The sequence below is a fragment of the Lepisma saccharinum genome, chromosome 10 (assembly GCF_977018435.1).
Source record: "Lepisma saccharinum chromosome 10, izLepSacc3.1, whole genome shotgun sequence".
In the NCBI taxonomy this organism is placed as follows: domain Eukaryota; kingdom Metazoa; phylum Arthropoda; class Insecta; order Zygentoma; family Lepismatidae; genus Lepisma; species Lepisma saccharinum.
The window spans coordinates 30,567,878-30,591,282 of record NC_139238.1 but is presented as its reverse complement, the minus strand read 5'-3'; the positions used below and the strand labels follow the sequence as shown (position 1 = coordinate 30,591,282).

Sequence of the window (23,405 nt, the reverse complement as noted above, 5' to 3'; positions counted from 1 at the left end):
CTTCATCAATTTCATCATATCATCACTCATCTTCACGATTAGTCAAAAGTGGCAGAAAAGCTACGCTAAATAATAAAAATAAAATTTATAGTATACTCTGTCCCAGCTAACTGTGGAGCAGGCAAGTGAAAACAAGTTTCTGCGCAAGTAGTGACGCGAGACGGCTCCACCAATCAACGCGTGAGAGGAACGGAATTGCGTGGAGCGGGGGAAAGCAACTGCCTTCCCAGCAGCGTGTACTGTTTCGCTCTGGCCGCTAGATTCACCCCGCTTCTCTGACGCCATGCGCGACTTTGCTCCACAGTTACCTAGGACAGGGTATATAGACTTTCTTTCCTAATAAAACAATGTTAATTATCATCCATATGTTGCTTGAAATAAAATATCAGCAATTATGTTCAAACACCTTTGCAATAACATACGAAATACTAATAGGTCTATAATGAAGAATAATTTCATTCAGTTTTCCACCTTTGTTGTCTTGCTACTGGAACAATTAAAACATTCTTCCAGCTATCTGGAAGTATTCCACGCAGATCATTGGCTCATAAACATGGCCCTGGGATCGGATTGCATCATGAAGACCCCCGCAGTAGTAAAGATAAGAAAATTTAGGTTGTAAGTATTTTTACAGTTCCGAATCATTTTAACACCCTCCTGCCTCCACAGCTGCGAAGTACATTGTCCGCTCTGGGCGGTTGGTGAAAGCGAAGTGTCCCATTGACCCAGGAGTAACGTGCGCTATTCGCTCGATCGGAGTGTGGAAGGGTTTAGGTGATCCTTTATAAGAACAGAACCCGTCGGAAATAAACTCCATACCAACAACATGCTTCCTACACGATCGGTTTCCAGGCAGCTTGTCAAGATGTACCGTCTGGCGACTGCTCTGGCCGTCATGTGCGTCTGGATACAGCCAGGATCGTCTGGAAAAGCACGTGAGTATTCTGTGAACTTGTCTAGTTGTGTTGTTGTGGGGATGCCCATTCCTTTTTCCGAACAGCCTGCACCAGCTTCTTTTACAGTACATTTCAAATAGTCTTCTTGTCTTTGTTGTCTTTTCCCTTTCTTTGTTTCTTCCACAATATGTTCTGAAGAGTCGCTTTATCTTTGTCATTTTCTTCCCTTTTCTTCGATTCTTCCACAATACGTTCTGAAGTGTCTCCTTATCTTTGTTCTTTTCTTCCTTTTCTTTGTTTCGTCCACAGTACGTTCTAAAGTGTATCTCTAGCTTTGTTCTTTTCTTTGTTTCTTCCACAGTACGTTCTGAAGTGCATCCTTATATTTGATTCTCTGAAGTATTTCCCTATCTTTGTTTTTCTCTTCCACGTTCTCATTTTCTTTTCCAATAAATTCTGTTGTGTCTCCTTATCTTTGTTCATTCCTTTCCTTTGTTTGTTTCTTCCACAATACTTTCTGACGTATCTCCCTATCTCCATTCCCTTCTTCCACTTTCTTTGTTTCTTTCCCCATTTCCTTGTTTCTTCCACAATAGTTTCTGAAGTGAACTTTTATCTATGTTATTTCCTTCCATTTTCATTATTTCTCTCGCAATGCATTATGAAATGTCTCTCTATATTTGTTATTTACTTTTCCTTGCTTTGTATCTTCCACAATACTTACTGAATCGGCTTTTCTTCTTTGTCCTTCTCTGTTCCCTTTCTTTATTTCGTCCAATATACTTATCTGGCTCCCCCAACGTATCTTTAAAAAAGACCCCGTAAGACAGGCCCGTACCTAGAGTGGGGGGGGGGCAAGGGAGGCCATGACCCCCCCCCTCGAGCCATGAAATATTTTGATGCAAACCTACAAAAATAACATGGATAATTTTTAAGATTTAGTAAGAATTTTAATTTTCTTCATGTATAAATGAATGGGTTATCTCTGGAGAGAGGCAGACTCCAGAAGTCTGCAGTCTACTATATTTAGTAATTTTAGTTTTATAACCATTCATGCGAAGCTACTAACTGTTCCAATTTGGTCGGGACGATTCACCATATTTACTACCGGTTTTTTTCTTTTTTCGAAGTGCAGTCTTGATGAGAAAATGTCGTATTTTGTGGTTAATTCACATTCAGACATGTTCTTCATTATAAGGATAATTTCATAGCGTTGGTGGTCACATCTAGAGTACGAATTCCCGTGGCGGAAGGTGGATCTTCCACCATCCCACCAACAATCTTGTTCTATTAAAATGTTTCCCCCCTTAAAATTTTCCGGGGGTAAGGGTTTGTGTTATACGTAACAACAAAGATAAGCAATTAGTTTGGACTTCAAACATACTTTACTAACAAAACATCATAAACAGTTACATAGAAGGAATAACAAAGAATGATGTCAGCCTGTGTGTGAATATTGCATACATCTCTTGTTCTGTCTGTCTGTGTCTCTCTCTCTCTCTCTCTCTCTCTCTCTCTGGGGCCGGTAACAGCATGGGGTAAAAACGTACTTCTACAGTCATAGATAAGATTTTAAATTTATATCAAATTGGACTAGTAAGAAATGGAGCCGTAGCTGCGAGGGTGGTTGTCATTGTCACCCTAGGCCCCTGGAACATAGCAATTAGACGGACCTGTCATTTCTCCTCCATTTCTCATCTCCTTTCGTCGGGAATAAAACATAGCACTTACATGTTAATTTAATAGGAAACTAATGTCTTCTTAAAAATTTCTCATTTATGTCCCTAAAACCTAGTTATCTTTAAATGCAATCGATTTTGCAGATGTGAACAATAACACACACTTCATAAAATGCAATAATTAAATAATATCTAACACTTATTAAAAACATTTCACCTATTTTCTAATTTCTTGACATTTTGAACCAGTTGTTATAGGAATTAATTTGCTAGTTTATAAATGTAGAAAATTAATTTGTGTATATATGTTTATAAATAGAAATATATATTAATTAATTAATTAATAATTGACATATATTTCATAACAATTATATATATATATAAAACCAAGGTTTCGGGTTTCCCCCTCCCTCAAAAAAAATCCTGGGTACAGGCCTACTGTAACTGTTTTTCTTCCTATCATTTCCCTTTGCAATACTAACTAAAAACTCTTCTTGTTTTAGTTTCTTCCTGATTGGTCTGTATCTTCCATAGAACTCCCCCAGAATTCCCCTGTTCTTTGCCCTCTTCTACAACCCTTCATCATTCCCAAAGTTTCCTTGTCCATGTTCCCTTCATCACATCTTTCAGTCCCTTATCTTTGATTCCTTTTGGAACTTGCGATATGCTTTGTCCTTGAATATAATCCCATCCAGCAAATCAGCACTCAGTAAGCATAGTCGGTATTGTCGTCATAAGTATCTCAGGAACTGCTATAAACGCAAAACCTGGTTGAAGCACGTCAAATAACAGCTCGATGAGACGAAAATGATCTCGGTAGAGTCATTTGTTTGCTCGTCAGAATCAGTATCATATGACTTACACCGTATCTCTGATGCTAATGCAAGTACAAAGATAGAATTTGTTACACTAAAAAAAAGTTAAATGTAGACTATACACTGGCTGTCTTAATGTACGTAACACCAAGGGCATGGGCTATATATGAAACTTGCTTGATCTGTCTGTAGGGGAGAGGATCTTCATTTTCAGTGAATGGATGCCAGTTGTTTAACAGTACGATTTGAAGACAATTTCAAACCATTTCTCTCACGCAGCAAATCGCGTCGCAAACCCAGATCGAACATTTTTTTCCCACTGGCCTTGACATTTGTGTAGTGGCACTGAATTCGGAGCAAGACTTATGTAAGAACAAAAAGCATCATCTTAAAAGTAGGACGATGAAAGGTAATTGGAAAACTGATTCGATTTTAAATGACCTTAATGAGATGCATAAGATCATAGAGTACGGTTCCACCTAGCTCTTATTTTCACAGCATAGAAAAGGCCACATCGCAAGATAAGTATAGATGTATAAAAATTGTCCAAGAAAATTTGGCTGTCAAGGTCGTGAAGGACCTTGGGACCTCAATTGCATAATGTGGCTGTAACTAATGGTTTGAAACAAGCTCCAGGGGATGTGTGAAAGGGAAACTGACAAAGTGGAAAGTTCAGACGCTGGAACTCGGGAACCTGCTTTCAGAATGTTAATGACACAGGTACCTCTGCTACAACGGATATTTCAATTAACAAATGAAAAATGAAACTTTACAAGAATGATAATTTTCTCACTTTCGTTCACTGTACAAGCCAAGTTTGGAAAAATGTCAGTGTTTTAAGACGAAACTAATTTATATTATTTTGTGTCATTTGTTGTCTTCGTGAAACGTGTAGACAACATTATGTAATGTCGACTCTAACGGACACACAACTTGATAAATACAGATATTCAGTGTAAATATCAAAATTTCAGGGAAATTTAAAGACATCAGAGTCACTATCAGTACAATATTATGTTAGGTTTTAGTTAATATTAGTAGGACATATGATTTGTTTAGTTTTAGGCGAAAATTGGGGCGAAAAAGTGAACTTTTGACACTTGCAAAGGGACATTATGCATTCAGATTGTTGCAACACTGACCGACCGAGCAAGCATCATAGAATTTCTTTCTGGTGGGTCATACCCAGATTTTAGTGGGCTTTGGAAGACACAGCCCTAGCTATCAGGAAAAAGAGGTTACCATGAAAGGAAAGAAACTTTGAAATGATACAAAACATAAAAACAGGAGAATATTTGAAACGGAGTGAAAATGTTAGGTAGAACTTGGCCTAACCTACGGTACGGTGCTTCCACAGGGTATCCAGCCCCAGACCCTTTGATTACAAGGGAGTGACTCTACCACTATGTCATCGCGAAGGCCAGAATGCAATATTCTATCCGATTTCTATCGCTATTGTACATTCGCTTAAACATTTTCAGTGTATTCAACTCTCGCATTTACATATGAGAATCCTGTAGTAATGTATATTTACATTATATAAGAATTCTTGAATATCTAATCTGATTGATCGATTTGTTTTATTATATTTCTCATTTCTTCCAATTTTGGCTAATCGCGAAGATGAGGATGAGTGATGACATGATGAAATTGATGAAGGGACACTCAGAAAGAACACCCCTGCCTAGGCTTGGATTCGAACCCGGGACCTCTGGCGTCGTAGACGCAGTGCTGACCACTCCGCCACAGAGGCCGGCGAAGAGTGACTTATATTTGGGCGTTTACAGAAAGGGACACACCTTATACCCATCTAACTATACTGGTATATGAAATAATTTGTGTAGCTGTCTATGTATGTTTTAGACTTTGTTTTTCTACATTTTGGAATAAAATTCAAATATTTTCGCACAATGCTACAATAGCAAACATTTAATTTTGTTTGCATATTAATGCAATATATAAATGTAAAAAATACAGTTCAAATATTATTCATTTTGTTTTATTCTTTCCAGCAAGCTACATGAAATTCTGCAAGAAAGTAGATCCAAAATTGAATGAATGCATCAAGAAATCCGCCACTGATCTTGTTCCCTATTTAATGAAAGGTAAGTTTTCCAATCTTTACATTGGGTGAAATTGAAAACCAGAGGAAAATGTGTCCAAGATTTGATAAAAAGTCAACTTCACTGTACATGTACTTAATTGAAAGCAATCTAACCGTACATGAAGCTCTTATTGACTTCCGCGCAGGTTTAATGCGCAGATGAGGAACGACGCACATGCGCTGTTGAAATTTAGGATCGCAGACCATGCTGAAGGTTTCTTCTTAATCAAGTGTCCTAATGCTTTTCTATGAGACATACATAATCATCTTGCTTGGTCTGTAATAAGCTGGAAAAAAAATCGTTTTGTAGGCTACTGAAATTAATTTTCTTATTTCTTCTTCCACGACATACCGACGTGCTTTTCGCTTGTGTCTGTCTTAACTGATTATATAAAGACTATGCAACTGGTTATGTGTTAAGTTGTCAGACTGAATCAAAATTAAAGATATCAGTGATGACTTACAATAATACGCGTGCACTGCGGTACAGCAAGGCCAGCAGTGGTGGCACACAGCATACCTGTTACAAATTAATTCTTTAACTTTTGGTTTCTCATTTTTTCTTCCGGGTTGCCTCAACAGAATATCAACCTGCAAGCGTCCAAGGTTCGTCCTTTTCCGATGTGGGGCCATCAACACCCTCTCGCGGCCTGTTTACAAAACATCTGCGTAGTATCACCACCCTAGCAATGCCATCAGAAACCCGAAAAATACCCCGGCGACCTTCAAGGATCCAATGGGAGGGGACGTTGTGTGGAGACAAAGCTTGTTTTCCAACCCGTAAGGGCTGGAACAAAGCAGAGAGTGCCATCGGTCAGCCTGCTGATGTCCTCAGTGTTGCGAACTGCACGATTAAGTGTCCAAGTGTACTGTATACTGTCAGCAATATAGCATATCCACCAAGCTAGTTAAAATTTATATTCATAAATAAACTATAAAGTTTAGAAACACAGGAGAAACACAAAAATATGATTGCTGACATACGGATGATATATTCTATGTGAAGATAAACGTTTCCGAGCGTTCGGTCTATTAAGACAGCTCACATGTCCATGGACACATCTGCCAAATAGAGTTGGTAAAACTCGCTGGACGCGGTCACACTTTTTCAATCGCTTTGCGAGGTGAAAAGTTATGCCTAAGTGAAGTTGTGAATATTGCAATGTGTGAAATTCTTGAAAATTGTTTCAATCATCCGCGATCGTCTGTTGCATTACATACGTTTGACAACAGACCATCTGAAATTCGAAAAAATGAACAACTGCGCCAGGACATTCATCTTTCACTTAGACGTTATGGAAACAGTATGAGATAGAGTGCTATTTTTTCATTATAACGTACCAAGTAAAAACAATGAATTCTTGGTTTTCTTAATTTTTGGGGTTCTGCTACCCCAACGGAAAATGTCACCGCACGCCACTGCTTACAACGTATTACACAACTTTGTGGGTAGCTGATATTTTGTCTCTGGCATTATAGTCAAAGAAACACATTTTATGTTCGCAATATATAATAATACTTATTGGAAGTACATTAAAACCTCGTTAATCCGGATTATTTGGGGGGGGGATATGTTGACCGGTTTAACGAAAGTCCGGATTAACTGAAATAACCTAAGAGAACAGTAGAAAGTGCATTAAAATTCCGTTTATAGCAACAAAACACATTTATTATGGTGTATTTAAAGGGCATAGGCCTAAATACACTATACAGTACAGTACAAAGTCTGCGGGAAACAGAATTTCATCAATCGTTGACTGCATTTTCTTTGGGAAGTTCTCTTCTTGACTTCTAGCCACATTTAAAACCTTGCATTTTTTTCCCCTTTTGCCTGTCCGGATTAAGCGAAGTCCGGCTTATTGGGTCCGAATTAACGAGGTTTTACTGTAGTTTATTTACACTAATTATATTAGTTTTGTACCTATCGAATACAGTCAATTCCGGATGTGGTGAACACAGTTGTAGTGAACATTCGGTTTCAATTGAAGCTAAATCACTAATCCCGACCCAAATATCGTTCACAGTGAACTATCAACTTCGGGTTTAATGAACATTAAAAAACAATGTCCATGAACATTTTTTGTGAGCATCAAATGTTTGGTACAGTACGTCGAAACAAAACCTTGTAACATTGACTTGGAGCCTTGAGGAAATGGGTTTCTTCTTAGTTTTGGTAGCAGGTTGAGCGACTGAAATGGATCTGGGTGAGGCCGTGAGTGCGATCAGTGGGAAGGGGGGGAGAGGGGCATGGCGATGACAAAACACGTGTTCGAGGAGGCGAGGAACACAATGCCGTCGGTTAAGTTTAAAGTTGTAGAAGTTCGCTACTAACCTCAATGCAGCTTAACGGAAGATATTTCGGTTTCAGTGACTTCGAATATAGTGAACTAATTATTATCTGAATCCGTAGGGGTTCATTAGCTGTTTCATTATTAATTATAATTATAATAAAGTTTTGTGTAACTTTCAACAGGCAGACAATAAGGTATATTTTCATATAAATCTCTCATTATCACTAAAGCAACAACATAAACAATTCAGGATAATCCTCTGTGGGAGTTTGTGTCCTGTCCATTGTGTTTGTTGGTTGGTTGAATTGGTGTTTTAAGTCCACTTTATTCACAGTAAGGCTAATTGGGACTGGACCTACAGTTTAAAGTGGGATCCGAACCACTATGTACCTCCAGCGGGAATCGAACCCGAGACCCCTTGATTACAAGGCGACGACGATACCACTGCGCCATCGGGGAGGCCCTCCATTGTGTTTGTGATTATTCCTTCATCTCTATCTTCGCGATTAACAAAAGTTTAGGAAAAGCGGCGTGAAATACAACAGATACAAACCAATCTTTGGCTGAAAAGTCTTTATGTAAGTCTAGCTTGCACGATTGATTAGCTTCATTTTACTTCGTTTTTTTTTTTGCCACTTTTGGCTAATCGTGAACACCAGGATGAATGATGATGTGATGAAAATGATGAAGGGACACTCACAAGGAACGCCCATGCACAGACTGGGATTCGAACCAGGAACCCTTAACGTCGTAGCGAGCTGCGCTAACAACTCTTACGCCACTAGATGCGCTAGAAAGGAGCGAGTTTACATTATGTAACGGTAACCGACCGTCCACACTTGAATGAGAGGCACTCGTGTGTTTCTCACGTGTCTGACGCACGTGTACCAGTGTGTGACTGTGTAATGAACTCGCTCTGCACGTGAAGAAGAACACGTCACCTTACAGAAGGCTGCCAGTCACATGTGTTCTAATTCATTAGCCTTTAGAAGAAATGTGAATGTCGCACGTTTCTGTTCGCTCGCATGCCCTGCAACAGGGCAAGTATGTAGGTGAGTCAATCAAGAGAAGTAAACGGGGATTGGTTCATCAGATGACATCACACCAGATATGGAAATATAAGAAGCAACTCACCGCAACATGCAGCTAGCTCACTGCAGTTCCGATTCCTAGTAGTGATAAAATGAGAAATAAAGTTAGCATAATAATTTGAAGATTTTCTTAAATTATAGCGAATAGATAATTAGGCTTATTAAATTATTCTTACATACTAAAAATTCGATCATAAGTTAAGTTGTCCAGTGGAATAAATTTCTTACGTAGGTGTTAACTAATTTGCTTTGAACGTCTTTTATTGAAGGGAGAATCCTCAACTTTGAAATTTTAATTGATTGGTAAGTAAATAACTCTCCCTTCTTCCCTCCCTCCCCCTTTTTTTCTGTCACCTCGGTGGGTTGAGTGCGTTGATTGCTGCACTCACGATATCGTCACAAGAGGTCCCAAGTTCGAGTCCTGGAGTGGGCATGGGTGTTCTTCTGTGAATGTCCAGTCAACAATTTCATCTCATCATTATTTATCCTAAGTGGGTAGAACACTCCACGTAGAATAAGGAAAATATAAGTTCGCTTTGTCTATCTATGGCTATCCCTCTTATCCCTGAGTGTGTGTGTTGAGAGAGAGGGGAAGTGTGTGTGTGTGTGTGTGTGTGTGTGTGTGCAATGCATATGGTTGTCTGTTTTCTTCTTTCTCTGTTTTGTTCATTCTATCCCATTATTTTTACCAAACACTCCCCTTCACACCCTTTGTCTAGTTCCCATCTCTTCCACTGTCCTCGTTTCCGTCTCACCTTCTGTATATCTCCTTCTTCCATTTATGCATCTTATGTCTCTGCTTGTTTTCCCTATCTGTTTCATTACCCCCTCCTCTCTCTCTCTCTCTCTCTCTCTCTCTCTCTCTCTCTCTCTCTGTGTGTGTGTGTATGTCTGTGTATGGTATAGTGACGATATTAAAAATAAGTGTGGTAACAGAGGAACCGGAAATAGCCAACGGCACTAATTTCTGAAAAACACTGGTTGGTCTGAAACATTTGAGTTATAAGCTCACAAAAATTCCCATAAATCCTCCCTTACATCAATGTACACCAACGATGTATACTTACTTTTAAAAAATCTTATATTTTCTGATATCAATAATCCACCACGAATCCCAAGAACAAATATAATAATAATAATAATAATAATAATAATAACATGACAAATTATCTGGCGGGCTCGGGCCCCACGGGCCCCCCGGCGTGTTTATGACACTGAGTTTCTCAATCTAGCTGCTCCTTTCGATTTAGCCCCATTCAACGTTTTCGTCCAGTCCACACCTCTCAACACTCTCTCTTCCCATAATTCCCTTCGGCCATCAACACCTAAATCAGCAGATGCTACAACACCTTAACCCCATTAAAGTCTATTCATCAAACCATGCTTTGATTCTCGATCCTTCAAGATAAATTCCTCGCTCATTGTCCAATATGCAATTATACTATTATGGCATTTTCATATGTCAGCAGTAAAGATATCGTCCCACATTGTTCGTTAACCACATGTTTCTGGCTGCAGATGTTACGTATCCTATGCTTAGAAGGCTTTGCTGAAAGTAAGCATTGCAACATCCCAAGAGCCGAAAACAATTGGGTATCGCATCTAAGTTACAGTGTTGCAATATCCGTCCACCAGTTATCAAAACCCGGCACTACTTGTGTAAAAGTCAACAGAGTTATAACGGGTGGCCTCAGAGAGACCTCTGGAGGCCGTTCGAAGCAACGGATTGTGCTGAAACTTGGCATGGAGGTTATGGAGACCATGTGAAAGCGAATGCTGATGAAAAAAAATAGTTCAAATTTTCACCACCAGGTGCAAACGTGGCACTGAAGTAACAACCACCAATTTGAGTTTATGTCGGTATGGCAGTGTTCAATATGCGCCCTGTCAACATGAATAATCCTCTGAAAGCGTAAGACAGTATGAACAATGGTCGCACGATGCTTTTTCCCGGGATGTTGTTTACTGTTAAAGAGATTGTAACGCTACATTTCAACCTGGTGGTGAAAAATGGAACCTGTGGCGTGACTGTGACTGTAAGTAAGTGTGTACACACACACACACTCGTATAATACATATTGTATAGTGCAGTGAGATTCACAAGAATTGCTCGGCAAATTGTTCGTGACTATTTTCATGACTTTTCTCTTGCATAAGTGTTTTTAAAGAATGGATTTTTACGTATTCTGGTGAAGAGGTTGTCAGCAGCTTGTTTGGATTTTGTTTCAATTCTTGAATCTTTCATTTCATAAAACAAATAGATTAAACATGGTGATGACAATTTGCTTGGTAATACTTGTGCCTCCCACTCTACATACATGTTAGTGTGACACATGCCTATTATCTTTCAGGAATACGTGAATTCGCCATTCCCCCGTTGGATCCATTGCCCGTGTACAACATAAGCTTCACCCAGGGACACAGCGCCACAGCTGGGATAGTGGTGACAGCGAAAAGATTGACATTCTACGGACTCTCTGGATTGAACATTTCAAGCATCAGGTACATGCACATGATTTTACTGAAGGTGGAAATGAACTTCGTCCATGTTATCTGCTGTTAGGATAATATTTCTCTTCTTACTTTCTTTTCTATGATAATTCGAAATTAAGAGTGGCATACACCAGAGAGGTGACTGAATGCTTTGACTCGCCTGGGGAAGTTAATGGCAGGGTTGCTAAAGGTCCAGGATTTTAAATAAATTCAATTCCGGTCCAGGAGAGAAAATCAGCAAGCGTAAATGGGTTCTGGACCGTAAAGAACCTTTTTATCTGTAAAGTATTTCAATTCGGTCCAGGAACCTTTCTTCCGACTGAACTTAAATACGGTCTTGGAACCCATTTTTTTTTTTCAATGAAACGATACGCAACTTGTACCGAATTTTAATTGTGCGAGGACAAAGATTCATTTCCTGCAGCGGAACCCAATAGAACCCATTAGAATTTATGAGATCCTGGACCCTTAAACAACCCTGGTTCATGGTATCACCCTGAGGCAATACACTTGAGAGGGTTGAATTGTGTTCGAAGATAATGACTAGATATTCTGCTGAGATATGTTTGGTTAAAGGCGGGCAAAAGCAAAGATCCTATATAACAATCTAAGAAGAATGTGTTAAAATTACATAGATTTTATTGCTTTATAGATCAGTGGTGGAGCGTGGGTTTTTCAGCAGAGCGCGGCATTTTTTTCGAAAGGGAATGGAATTGTAAATGTGGAGGAGGAGGATACTGTAACAATACACTATAAAATATTTTGTAATTTCAACTTTTAACTTTTGTTTTACAAGTTGTTCAAAGATAAAAAATAGTAATTAGGGGGTCATTAGAAGGAGTCGAGCATTGTAATTATAGCACGATTGTGTTGATGTTTCCTTAACGTCAATTGCATCATTTTCATTCACGGTGTAGCACATGGCACAGTGGTTCAGATTCCACTTTAAACTGTAAGTCCAGTCCCAATTAGATTTGCTGTGCATAAAGTGGACTTAAAACAACAAATAAAATAAAAAATCAAATCTCTCATGGTGTAGTGTGATTAAGCGTGGTGATTTTTTTTGTCTTCTTTTTCTTTTCTGCTGTCCGATTAATTTCGAAAGACCACTGCCTTCATTACCACGGGTTGTGTCGTCTAACACAACCTATGACAATGAATGCAGTTTTAAGGTCTGTAGTGGAGGGTATACCCTGCATACCCTCTGGTTAATCTTACTCGTTAGGGTATACCGTCTGCTACAATGAGTATACATTAGGCCTCTCCAATGACGCAGTGGTAGCGTCGTCGCCTTGTAATCAAGGGGACACGGGTTCGATTCCTGGTGGTTCGGATTCCACTTTAAACTGTAGGTCCAGTCCCGATTAGCCTACCTGTGCATAAAGTGGACTTAAAACACCAATTTAATCAATTAATATACATTGTACTTTTGAAGAAGTTGAATGATTCCACCCATATCATATATTTAATGTAAACATAGTCTCTGCTTAACATTTCAGAAACTTAGCGTATACTCTGTGAACATTTTGGGACTACATGTCTGGCAGTGTCCCTTCGGAATTAATCGAACAAGTATAAAAGTGGAAATGCAGAACTTTACCTACAAAACAGTATTATGCTTATATCTCCCAGAGAGACTAACCCAACAATAATCATATACTACTTTAGAAAATAATCAGTAAAAAATAAATTAAAATATTTTCATTTAGATTTTTCAACTCGGTGAATTTAAAAATAAACATCTTTCCCTCTCTCCCTTCCTCCTTCGGGTCAGAGACCACTAGAGACTGCGCATATAGGACCCAAGGATCACAACACAAGCAGAAACTTAAATTCCCATGCGTGGTCTGTTGTCGAAATCAGGGTTGTTAAAGTTCCAGGAACCTATAAATTCTAAAGGGTTTTATTGGGTTCCGATGCGGGACTGGAACCTTTTTCTCGCATAATTTAATTTCGGTCCAAGTTGTGTATTGTTCCATTGAAAAAGGGTTCTTGGACCGTATTTAAATTCATCCGGAAAAATGTTCCTGGACCGAATTGAAATACTTTACAGATAAAAAGGTTATTTACGGTCCAGAACCCATTTACGCTTGCTGATTTTCTCTCCTGGACCGGAATTCAATTTATTTAAAATTCCTGGACCTTTAAGAACCCTGGTCGAAATGCTGCAGTCTATAATAAACATGGAATGTGAATACTATCGACCCAAATTGAACTTACTAAATGTTTAAGAATTTTGCCATGTTATTACATTTACTGAGATTATTAAAGTCTAAGCCCGACTTACAAGATTTACCTAGGCTTTCAGCACAGAACAGTTGTTTTAAGTATATTTCTGTATATTGTGTTTAACTACATCTATTCCTGTTTTGATAATTTCACATCGCTAGATTATAATGTGCACACATCCATACAATTAAATTCAGTGGCGTACGCAAGGGGGGGGGGTTACGGGGTTTAAACCCCCCCTTGAGCTTGTGAAATATTATGAAAAATGCTGTGGAAAAAAAAATTAAATGGCCAATTTTTTAGTCAAAGATCTGGGACAATAATATTACTACTTCTACTACTACTACTACTCCTACTACTACTACTAATAATAATAATAATTTGAATTATTATTTCCATGCAGCATGGAGAAAAGCACAGCATTCCAAACACACGCGTCTTTCAGAGTGATGCCTTCAAAATAAACACGAGTTTATGAGGTTAGGTTAGGGTGACTATGATTTAAAAGAGAAAAAAAGTTGTTTTGTATCTCAGTTGCAACAATGTTCAATACACTGCCGTACGCAGATTTTTTTTTTCGGGAGGGGCTGGAATAGTAAATTCTGGATAGCACATGCTTTCGTTTTGGAGGGCAGGATGCATAATAAAATGTTTCGTATTTCTTAAGCTTTTCAGTCTATTAAAATTGTATTCAAAGACAAAAATGGTAATCGGGATTCACTTTATAAAAGGTTTCGCATGTACACATTTTGATTTTTTAAAGGTCTTAACGGATTTTTATTTGAAAATTCTGATTTTCTCAAAATTTCGGTAGGGGCTGGAACACCATCGGCCGCCCCTCTACGTACGCCAGTGTTCAACGAACATGTATTTTTTTGTGTGTGAACAGTGAGAATTAACTAAATAAAGTTATTGGTACGTTGTAAGAGGCTAATATATAGACAAAGGCTAGGCGGACAAAAATACAGTCAGGAATTCGCCTTCCCATTACATTGTTTACCGCAGCACGTTTGAATGTCTCTCTTTAAAATGTCTCACCTTGTTGACTAGACAATTATTCAAACGACAATAAGCTTAACTATTGTAAAATGTTTTGTTGGTAAGAACAGGGAGACAATCCAGATGTGAATTATCGGGGACATTTATGCGGGGACGAAGCCGGAAAAATTCCAACCAATTTCGGGAATCGAATCCGGATCTCCCGCGTGATTGTCACTTGTCAGACGCTCTACCGACCAGATCACCGCAGCTTCTTGGATGAGTTCCATACTTTGATTATTTCAATTTATTTTAATATATTTTCTTGTATTTATGGATCTTCTTCACCCTTGAAATGTCTCGTTGACCAGACAATTATTTCGTAACAAAGAAACAAAAAAATGCTCCCAGGATTTGATAAAAATCGAATGACTAGAAAGCGATATTGTTCTAATGTTTTCATAAATACTATATTTATGGAGATCTCTACTACTTAATAGTAGTAGTAGTGGTATTAGTAGTATTATTAGTATTAATTTAGCGAATTAATTAATTATAAGTATTATTAATTAATTGTGATTATTATTATGTAATTAAAGTATAATAAAACAATGGTAATGTGAATTTGGAAAAAAGTTTTAGAAATAACACCCCCCTTGATGAAATCCTGCGTACGCTACTGATTAAATTATCCACTTAATTTCAGGTTTGATCTGAAGAGAAACAGGCTGGATGTTAAATCTACCACACCATTCATTAGAATAGAAGGTCCGTATGTAGCTACTGGCCGAATATTACTGCTACCATTCAACGGAGATGGAATAATGACACTTAATATCAGTAAGTTCTTATTTTGTCTAAGTCCAGTACAGAAGTATAACAGTATGCTTAAAATCAAGTACTAACTGGATACCCAATTGAGCTTCGTAAAGATGTTCATATTAGAGCTATAGCTATCATAAAACGTCGTTCAGAAAGAACCAAATAATGTCTGCCTTTCGACTTTCTCGTGGTGCTTATTCATGGCCATATTTGGACTGTCAACGGCAAAGATAATGGTAAGCAAATTGTCCACCGCTATTTTCATTAATTTTTATTCTACATCCTGTGTTGTTTCAATGAATGAAACTATGTTGGTTCGAAGCAGGAATTGTTCTCTGCTAATTGACGTCTTTATTTTAATTCATTGCCATCATATCGTGAAATTCAGACCGAATGAAAATGGTGGTGGACAATTTGCCTACTGTTTCTTTCGCCGTTTGGTGGGAGTAGTGGCGCTAGTGTCGAATCACTTGGAAGCATGTAGTTCGTATATTTTCCGAGGACACATAGTGGCGCTACAGTATAGGAGGTTTAAGCAACGAGGTACAACTTCTCAAGTTCCGATTTACGAACCATTCGAGTTAATTTTTTTTTTACACTGTGTACATTAATTGTATGTGTACTAAACTAATGTTGTACAGTGTAAAATATAGTCTGTTAGGCTATGTTAGTTAACTTGGAGGCCTTATGAATATATGACATTAAAAGGAAAGGATTTTAAACTCGCTCTTGAGTGTTGTATTTTTATTCTACACAGTGTCCGAAAAGTACCCGTACCTTTACATAATACATATTACACATCTATTTACAACATATTTGCAAATGAACAAAATCAACAACAACCAGTGGCAGAGATTGGGTTCCAAAACTAGGAAGGCAAGGTGCATGAAGTGGGGAAGGCAACTGTCCCCCTCGCTCCCCTAATTGCCGCCACTTCTGTACATTCATTTGAAGAAGTGTCGGTTTTACCAAAAATAAACTTATAATTTCACATCACTATTTAGTGGTAACGTCGTTGCCTTGTACACAAGAGGTACGAATCGGCCCCCATTTTAACGGTAGGCTCAGTCCTTATTAAACTACCTGTGCATAAAGTGGGCTTATAAGCAAATTTCAAACTTAGCTATTTCTAATTAGAAAAAAAAATAGAGTGTAGCCAATAAAAGGTAACCGAAATACAATACGGTAGTATAAGTTTCGATTACCTTTTTTTGGGCCACCCTGTACAATTAGCATCACAGACCACTAGACGTTAGAAAACTGAATACACAAGAAATGAATAAAAGGAGACAGCCTGAATGCTAACTGAGTACTTAGAGTATTATAATTGACTTAATGGTTAATCGCACGATAGAAGGGTTGGTTAATATCTCAGATACTAAATAGGAACCAGTTATGATATGGTATGATATTTATTGATATTGATACAAGCTCTTGGGCTGTGCGTATCCTACAATATTGTTACATAAACACCCCGCCTTAAACATACACCCCATTGATCATACATTTAGAAACATTTATAAAGATAAACATTAGAAATGAATATATACTCGTATATATATGTGTGCATGTATAAAAGGCAATATTGCCCTCTTTTAACGTTTGAGATTGTTCATTTTCACTACCTTCACAACAATGCACTACACGCCCGGCCGATGCCTGATCCACTGTTCAGTATGCTTCTCTATCACTGACCCCTTGCAGCATTTTTCTACACTCCCTCCAAACTGCATGTAAATATGAGCCCAGGGCTTTGATGTTTGCATCCGTTATATTACCCATCTCTTCCCTAGATACAGCCTGGATTGTCTGCTCAATGCTGTCCCTTGAACTGTCCCCCCATTTGCGTTGTCTGAGGGGCGCCGACCAAACACACTCATGCAGGATGCGAGTCCTCGTCGCCCCTTCGCCGCATAACGTGCAGATGGCACGACCGTCCGGCCCCTTGAGTTTGTGTTGCCTCCACCCCCTAGCAGGAACCAGGCGAATCCACTTCTGTACACGAATCAATGTACCGTTTCCTCCCCATTCCACCCACACCCTGGCGGTTGTGCGGCGGCGAGCGTTACCTTCTCCCCACATTCTGCCATGATGTCTTGCCTGCTGCTGTCCACCAACCTCTCCCTTATAATTTGCAACATCCCAGTTTCGCACCTCCCGCCCCTCACATCTTCCCACAGTTCCCCCAGACCCATTCTGTAGAGGTCGTCTCTAATCCCACTTGTCCAGTGGCCTGCGAACCCTTCCTCAATCTGAACTCGCAGACACCGTTCTTTCAGTGAGCCTCCAGTCCCTTGTTCCAGCTTCATCCAGTACTTGAAGAATCTCATCTTCGCTTCGACATCCTCCCCGTGTTTGCCCTCAGAACGCCACACGTGCTTGCACTCATGCTGGTTCCCAATAGTGGATTTAAAAACCGCGCTTGTATTTGATTTGCTACTCGCCCCCCCTACCCTTCCACATAATTCCGCGCCGTAAAATAGGATTGCTTTCACTGGTGCTTCATAAATTTGCTCCAGCAATCTCACATTGACTCTAGGAACTTTCCGTTGTAGTCGTTCTACTTTGACCAGTGCATAACAAGCTTTTCCCTTTCTGCTCTCAACGTGCTTTGTCACTCTTCTGCCATACTCAGCGTGATGCCTAGATATGTGAAATGTTTGACCCTTTCAAGCTCAGAGTTCGCATACGCCCACCGCTCCTTTGCTGCGAAGACATAACCTTTCTTAAATACCATTATTTTAGTTTTTCTTGTGTTTACCTTCAACTTCCATGTTGTGCAATATTGCTTCAGTCTGTCCAATCCCCGCTGTAACCCCTTTACTTCGTTTGATTTTAAAACGAGATCATCCGCATAGAGCAGCATTGGTATCGGTGTGCCAAATATATCCGGTGTTTCGGCACCTTCTTCTCCCCCGTAGCTAGCAACGTCATTAATAAAAAGAATGAAAAGTAAAGGCGATAGTGTGCAACCCTGTTTGACGCCTACCGTGCTCTCGTGCTGCCCAGACACCACCCCTGCCCACAATTGACACAAAATTTGACCCCTCTGTACATATTCATTAGCGTATTGATCACTCTAAACGAACACCCCCATGTCCCATAACTTCCCCCATAGTATTTGCCTATTGATAAGAGTCAAACGCCTTTTCAAAGTCAACGAAACAGCAATATAATTTCCCCCTTTTCTCGTTTAATTTGCTTTGAATCAGTGTGTGGACGGGGGGGGGGGGACAATCAACATCATAACACTTAACGTCCTTTTCCTCAAGCAATTCCCGTTCACTGGTGCGGTACCACTTTTTGTCTAAACGCGACGATGAGAAGCAATGACAATCAGATGAAATTGATGACAGGACACTCACAAAGGAAACGGCAATGAAACTTTAACACAGAACCTTAGGCAGTTATTCCGTGAGTCGTCCGCTCAACACTCACAAAGGAAACGGCAATGAAACTTTAACCCAGAACCTTAGGTGGTTATTTCGTGAGTCGCCCGCTCAACTCGTTAAGTCACCGAGGAATCTACGTATATTTGAATAGGATTCGCCGTAAACCCTAACAGAATTAAGATATATAAACTGTTTGCAGTATTTTTATTTGATTTCATTTTTTGTTATTTAACGTTGTTTTTCTGGAACTTTTGGCTAATCTCGATGATGAGGATGAGTGATGATATGTCAAAATTGATGAAGGGACACTTACAAAGAACGCCCAGGCTGTGATTAGTACTCCGGAGTGTCGTAGCTACCTGTGCCAACCACTCCGCCACAAAGGTGGACTTTTGCAGTATTTTGATCGTGTACTTTATACGCATTGCTTTAATGTGTTCTTACTAAAATTTTGAATAATGACAAGTATTTTCATGCACAGCTAACTGCAGGATAGACGCTGTCTTCGACCATGAGATTGCAATCAGAGAGGGGATTGAATACCTCAAGCTGCGTGACGTCAAACTGAAGATTCCAGAAATAGACTTCCTCAGTATGGACTTCACTAACCTGTTTGACGGTAATGTACTACTTGGTAAGTATGATTCTGTATTAAGAACAGTTCATTTCTCTTTACTACCATGCTTAATACAACGTTAAAAAATTACCAAGATGGGTATATAACAGGAGTCGATTAGACACTACATGGTCGAAATTTCCGTCTGTGTTTGTGACGTGCAAGGAAGATTTGAAAGATATGAGAGTTCTGACAAATCAAAATTTGTCATGGTTTGATATATTGGTCTGTTTTTCTACTTAGAAACTCTGTAGCGAATTTCATTAAGCTGTGGTTGTGGATTTTCTTAACGCTCACAAACTTACATATGGTGTCATAACTTGTCGATAGGATATCGAGTGTCTCGAACTTCTATCGATTTTTAAACTTCCGTCTCGAATATACAGTAGAAATATCATACAAAACGTGTCACTGTATCAGCTTTTGCAGCTTACAGAGGTCGTAAAGGCTAACAAGTTTTCTATTTTTTCCCCTTGGCTATAAACAAAATATATCTATAAATAACCAGGTAAATATGGGCTTGGTATTTCCGAAGATGTCAGAGAGTAGGCTAAAAAAAATATCGTTTAGGTAAAATTTCAAATACCATATCAAAGTCTCGATCGAGACCAAAAGTGTCGGGCACAAAGCCTCGGGCTGGTATCGACTTCTCTCTTCCTCAATCTTCAACTACAGTTCTTGTCTAGTCTTACGGCGGGCGGCCTACATGCTGGCAAGGGAAGTGGGTAGCGGACCAATCAGACAACAGCGGTGGCGACGAGAATTGCGACAGGCTGCTGTGTTTCTCATCGCGCTGGATTGGTCGGTTCCCTATTTCCCTTGGCAGCATGTAGGACGCCTGCGGTAATACCAGACAACAATTATTGTCTTGTTCTCGTCTTGGTACGTACCATCTGACTTATGCTGGTTCATTACCATTAATCAACTCGCCTGTTATGAAATCGTCTTGGAAACATGGATGTCGGGTAAGACCTAGTAGAAAGAACCTATAAGAATATGAAAAATCCACGTTTTTTACTTATTATATTATTTTTGTAAAATTGTGCTACTGCGACGGTTCCAGATTTATGTATTTGATAGACTTGTAATAAGTATTATTTCATCGCAATAAAATATAATAGTTCTATTAAATAATATATAATAAACGTCATCCATGTAATTAACGTTGCAAACTCTTGTCTGTCTATTTCCTGTAGTACGATATTTTAGAATTTGCTGCCCTCCTGTAGCAAATTTAAGAAACAAGATATTAACAAATATTTGCCAAGGTGTTTGCTAGGCTTTGTTATTATTTTTTCAGGGGATACCGTCAGAAACTTCATGAATGAAAACTGGAAGGAAGTATTTGATGAATTCAAGAAAAGCTACGAGGACATACTCTCAGAAGTTGCTTACGTCATTGGAACCAACATGTTTGATATTCTTTCATATGATGATCTCTTCAGACCTTGAAAGAATGAGTTGTGTTGTTTTTTTCAAAAGTTGAACTGGCAACTATGCAATCGAACAGTTAGTTGAGTGTAAATTAAACAGTTTGGTATTTCGCGGTAAGTAAATCTCAGGGACGGATCAAGAAGGACTGCAATTTCGTTCGATTTTTTGTTTATAGTTGTACCACATGTTCAAACATTTAGTGCACTCTAAGTCACACTTTCTCTTAAGTTGGTGCCTCATCATGAACAGCAGTGGTAGTATTTGAACAATGATATCTCCTCGGATATTCATTCTAACCAAAATTACTTTGATATGTAAGTAATTCGGGTAAATACATAATAATTCATCATCATCATCATCATACTAACAGGAATGTTTATGCAATACTAGAATTTAGTCAATTAAAGAACAGTGTTGCAAGTTACATTAATATTCTAAACAGAAAATATATGGAGATTATTTTTAAGAGAAGGTTACAATATATTCATGTGCAGTTTGTATAGCTAAGGTAATGAAACTTCAGCGAACTCACACGATACTTATCTGTCTATAATACTAAGGACGGGATATCTGCTTGAAACTTCCATAGATTTTTTGCATCCTTATTTCAGAAAGGAGACAGGAAGTGTCTCACACAGTTCTTTAAAATGGCGACTGCAGAGAAGAAATAATTCACTTTACAAATCGTGTGCTAATAACTGTTAAAGAAACAGGAAAATGATGTTTCCTTCAACAAAAAACAAATTAATTTCGGCAGTGTTGAAAAATGCAGTATGTGGAGCTCTTAGGGATGAATGTGAGTAATTGCATAACGAATTTTATTTCACGTTAATAGAGCACTTTACGAACGCACTAGTATACAGTTGCATACAATAGGGGTTGCAAGTTCTAATGAATCCTACTCCGTAAAGTTTTGAAACTCATTTTTCAATATGCATTAGCCGAATACACTAAGGTGTACAACTTTGCTTCCGCCGTTTTTCCCCAAAAATATGAGGCTGGAATGAAAAACATTGCTTACCCAGGCATTATTCAAAGTATTGTCCATCGCTGGCCACTACTTTCTCCCATCTTTCGGGCAGCGTACGAATGCCGCGTCTAAAAAATTGTTCATTTTTGGAGGCGATCCACGAATCGTTCCACTTTTTGACTTCTTCATCAGATCGGAAGTGTTGGTCAGCCAGTTCATGAGCCATTGATCTAAACAGGTGATAATAATAGGGAGCGATGTCTGGAGAATAAGGCGGGTGGGGTAGGACGTCCCATCTTAATGTTTCCAAGTACGTTTTCACCACTTTGGCAACGTAGGGTCGTGCGTTGTCATGCTGAATCATACCCATGGCTTTCAGACGTTTTGAAATGGCTTGCTGTGTCACTCCCAATGATCGTGCCAATTCTTCTTGATTTTGACGCGAGTCTTCACTCAGCAATGTCTCCAATTCTGCATCTTCGAAAACTTTTTGTCTTCCACCACTATGCCGGTCTTCGACGTTAAAGTCACCGTTCCTGAAGCGTTGAAACCACTCACGACAGGTTCTCTCACTTATAGCGTCCTCACCATACGTAGTGGAGAGCATTCGATGAGCCTCAGCCGCAGTTTTCTTCATATTGAAACAAAAAAGTAGAACCTCCCGCAAATGGCGAGAATTTGGCTCGTACACTGACATTTTCAATCGCGAACAACTTCACGATGCACACACCACTCGACTAATGTTTGAATGGGGTTATCTTGACAGAGGTCCAAGCTAACTGCGTGACGTCTGCGATCTGCTTCTTTCGACCGCTACTTCCTGTTGTTGCCACCTGTCGGAAAACGGCGGAAGCAAAGTTGTACACCTTGTAGCTAAACTTAAGATAAGAAAACTATGATTTTCACATTAGGTTGATCACATTTAGATTACATAGACAACTATTTTACTCATTCTCAGATTGCTTTCTAATCCATGAAGCAGTCATCTACTTACAACACGTATTTCTTTTGTTTAAAAAAGTAATCGTGTTTAATGTATCATAACAACGCTACGTATTCATTGTGTGCACTGTTCTACATTTCACGATGCATACATTACATCGTTACATATGTATGATCAGTTCAGCCAAAAACATGCATATGAGACTGTGAGAATTTCACTAATCATGTAAGGTATCATTTATTACATGTAACGTTATACTTATTAAAAATAAAGATAACTTCTTACAGTGAATTTCAATTATTCTAACGTTGTGTGTGTTTGTAGTAGTAGTAGTAAATTCTGATATGTTTAAAATGCTGCAAAAAGGTGATAGGAAAGTACAGCTCAAACCAGATGAGAACAACCCCTGCAAAGCTCACGAACTAAAGTGGATATTCATTTGTTTTCTCTTCTCGCTTCCCCCTTTACTTGTGCCACCGTGTTGCCACATTTACATAACTTCCCTTCCTTACTTTGTCAATAAGTTGAAGAACGTTAAATATTACGTCTCTACTGACAGTGCCAGAGGGTCTTTCTCTTCTTGGTTGAGCTGTAGATTTAAATGTGCCTCATCTCTCGTCTTGTATGTTGTCTCACGCTATGAAGACATGCC

At 39.0% G+C, this 23,405-nt stretch overlaps 1 protein-coding gene across 1 annotated transcript; it reads left to right on the top strand.

Moving 5' to 3' along the window:
- The first annotated feature begins 825 nt into the window (after positions 1-825).
- On the top strand, positions 826-22,193 carry LOC145994296 (protein takeout-like). The gene is made up of 6 exons (XM_083130400.1): positions 826-935; positions 5,403-5,495; positions 11,228-11,378; positions 15,283-15,416; positions 19,272-19,424; positions 20,707-22,193. Exons 1-6 carry the CDS (start codon positions 827-829, stop codon positions 20,856-20,858), a joined length of 792 nt encoding a protein of 263 aa, XP_082986526.1. The 5' UTR covers position 826; the 3' UTR covers positions 20,859-22,193.
- The last annotated feature ends 1,212 nt before the right edge of the window (positions 22,194-23,405 follow it).

Excerpts from the sequence above, each read along its gene's own strand:
- LOC145994296 (XM_083130400.1), top strand. The coding sequence starts at position 827 with ATGCTTCCTACACGATCGGTTTCCAGGCAGCTTGTCAAGATGTACCGT. Across the intron at positions 11,379-15,282 it reads TTGAACATTTCAAGCATCAG|GTTTGATCTGAAGAGAAACA; the intron begins GTACATGCACAT and ends ACTTAATTTCAG. Across the intron at positions 15,417-19,271 it reads AATAATGACACTTAATATCA|CTAACTGCAGGATAGACGCT; the intron begins GTAAGTTCTTAT and ends TTTCATGCACAG.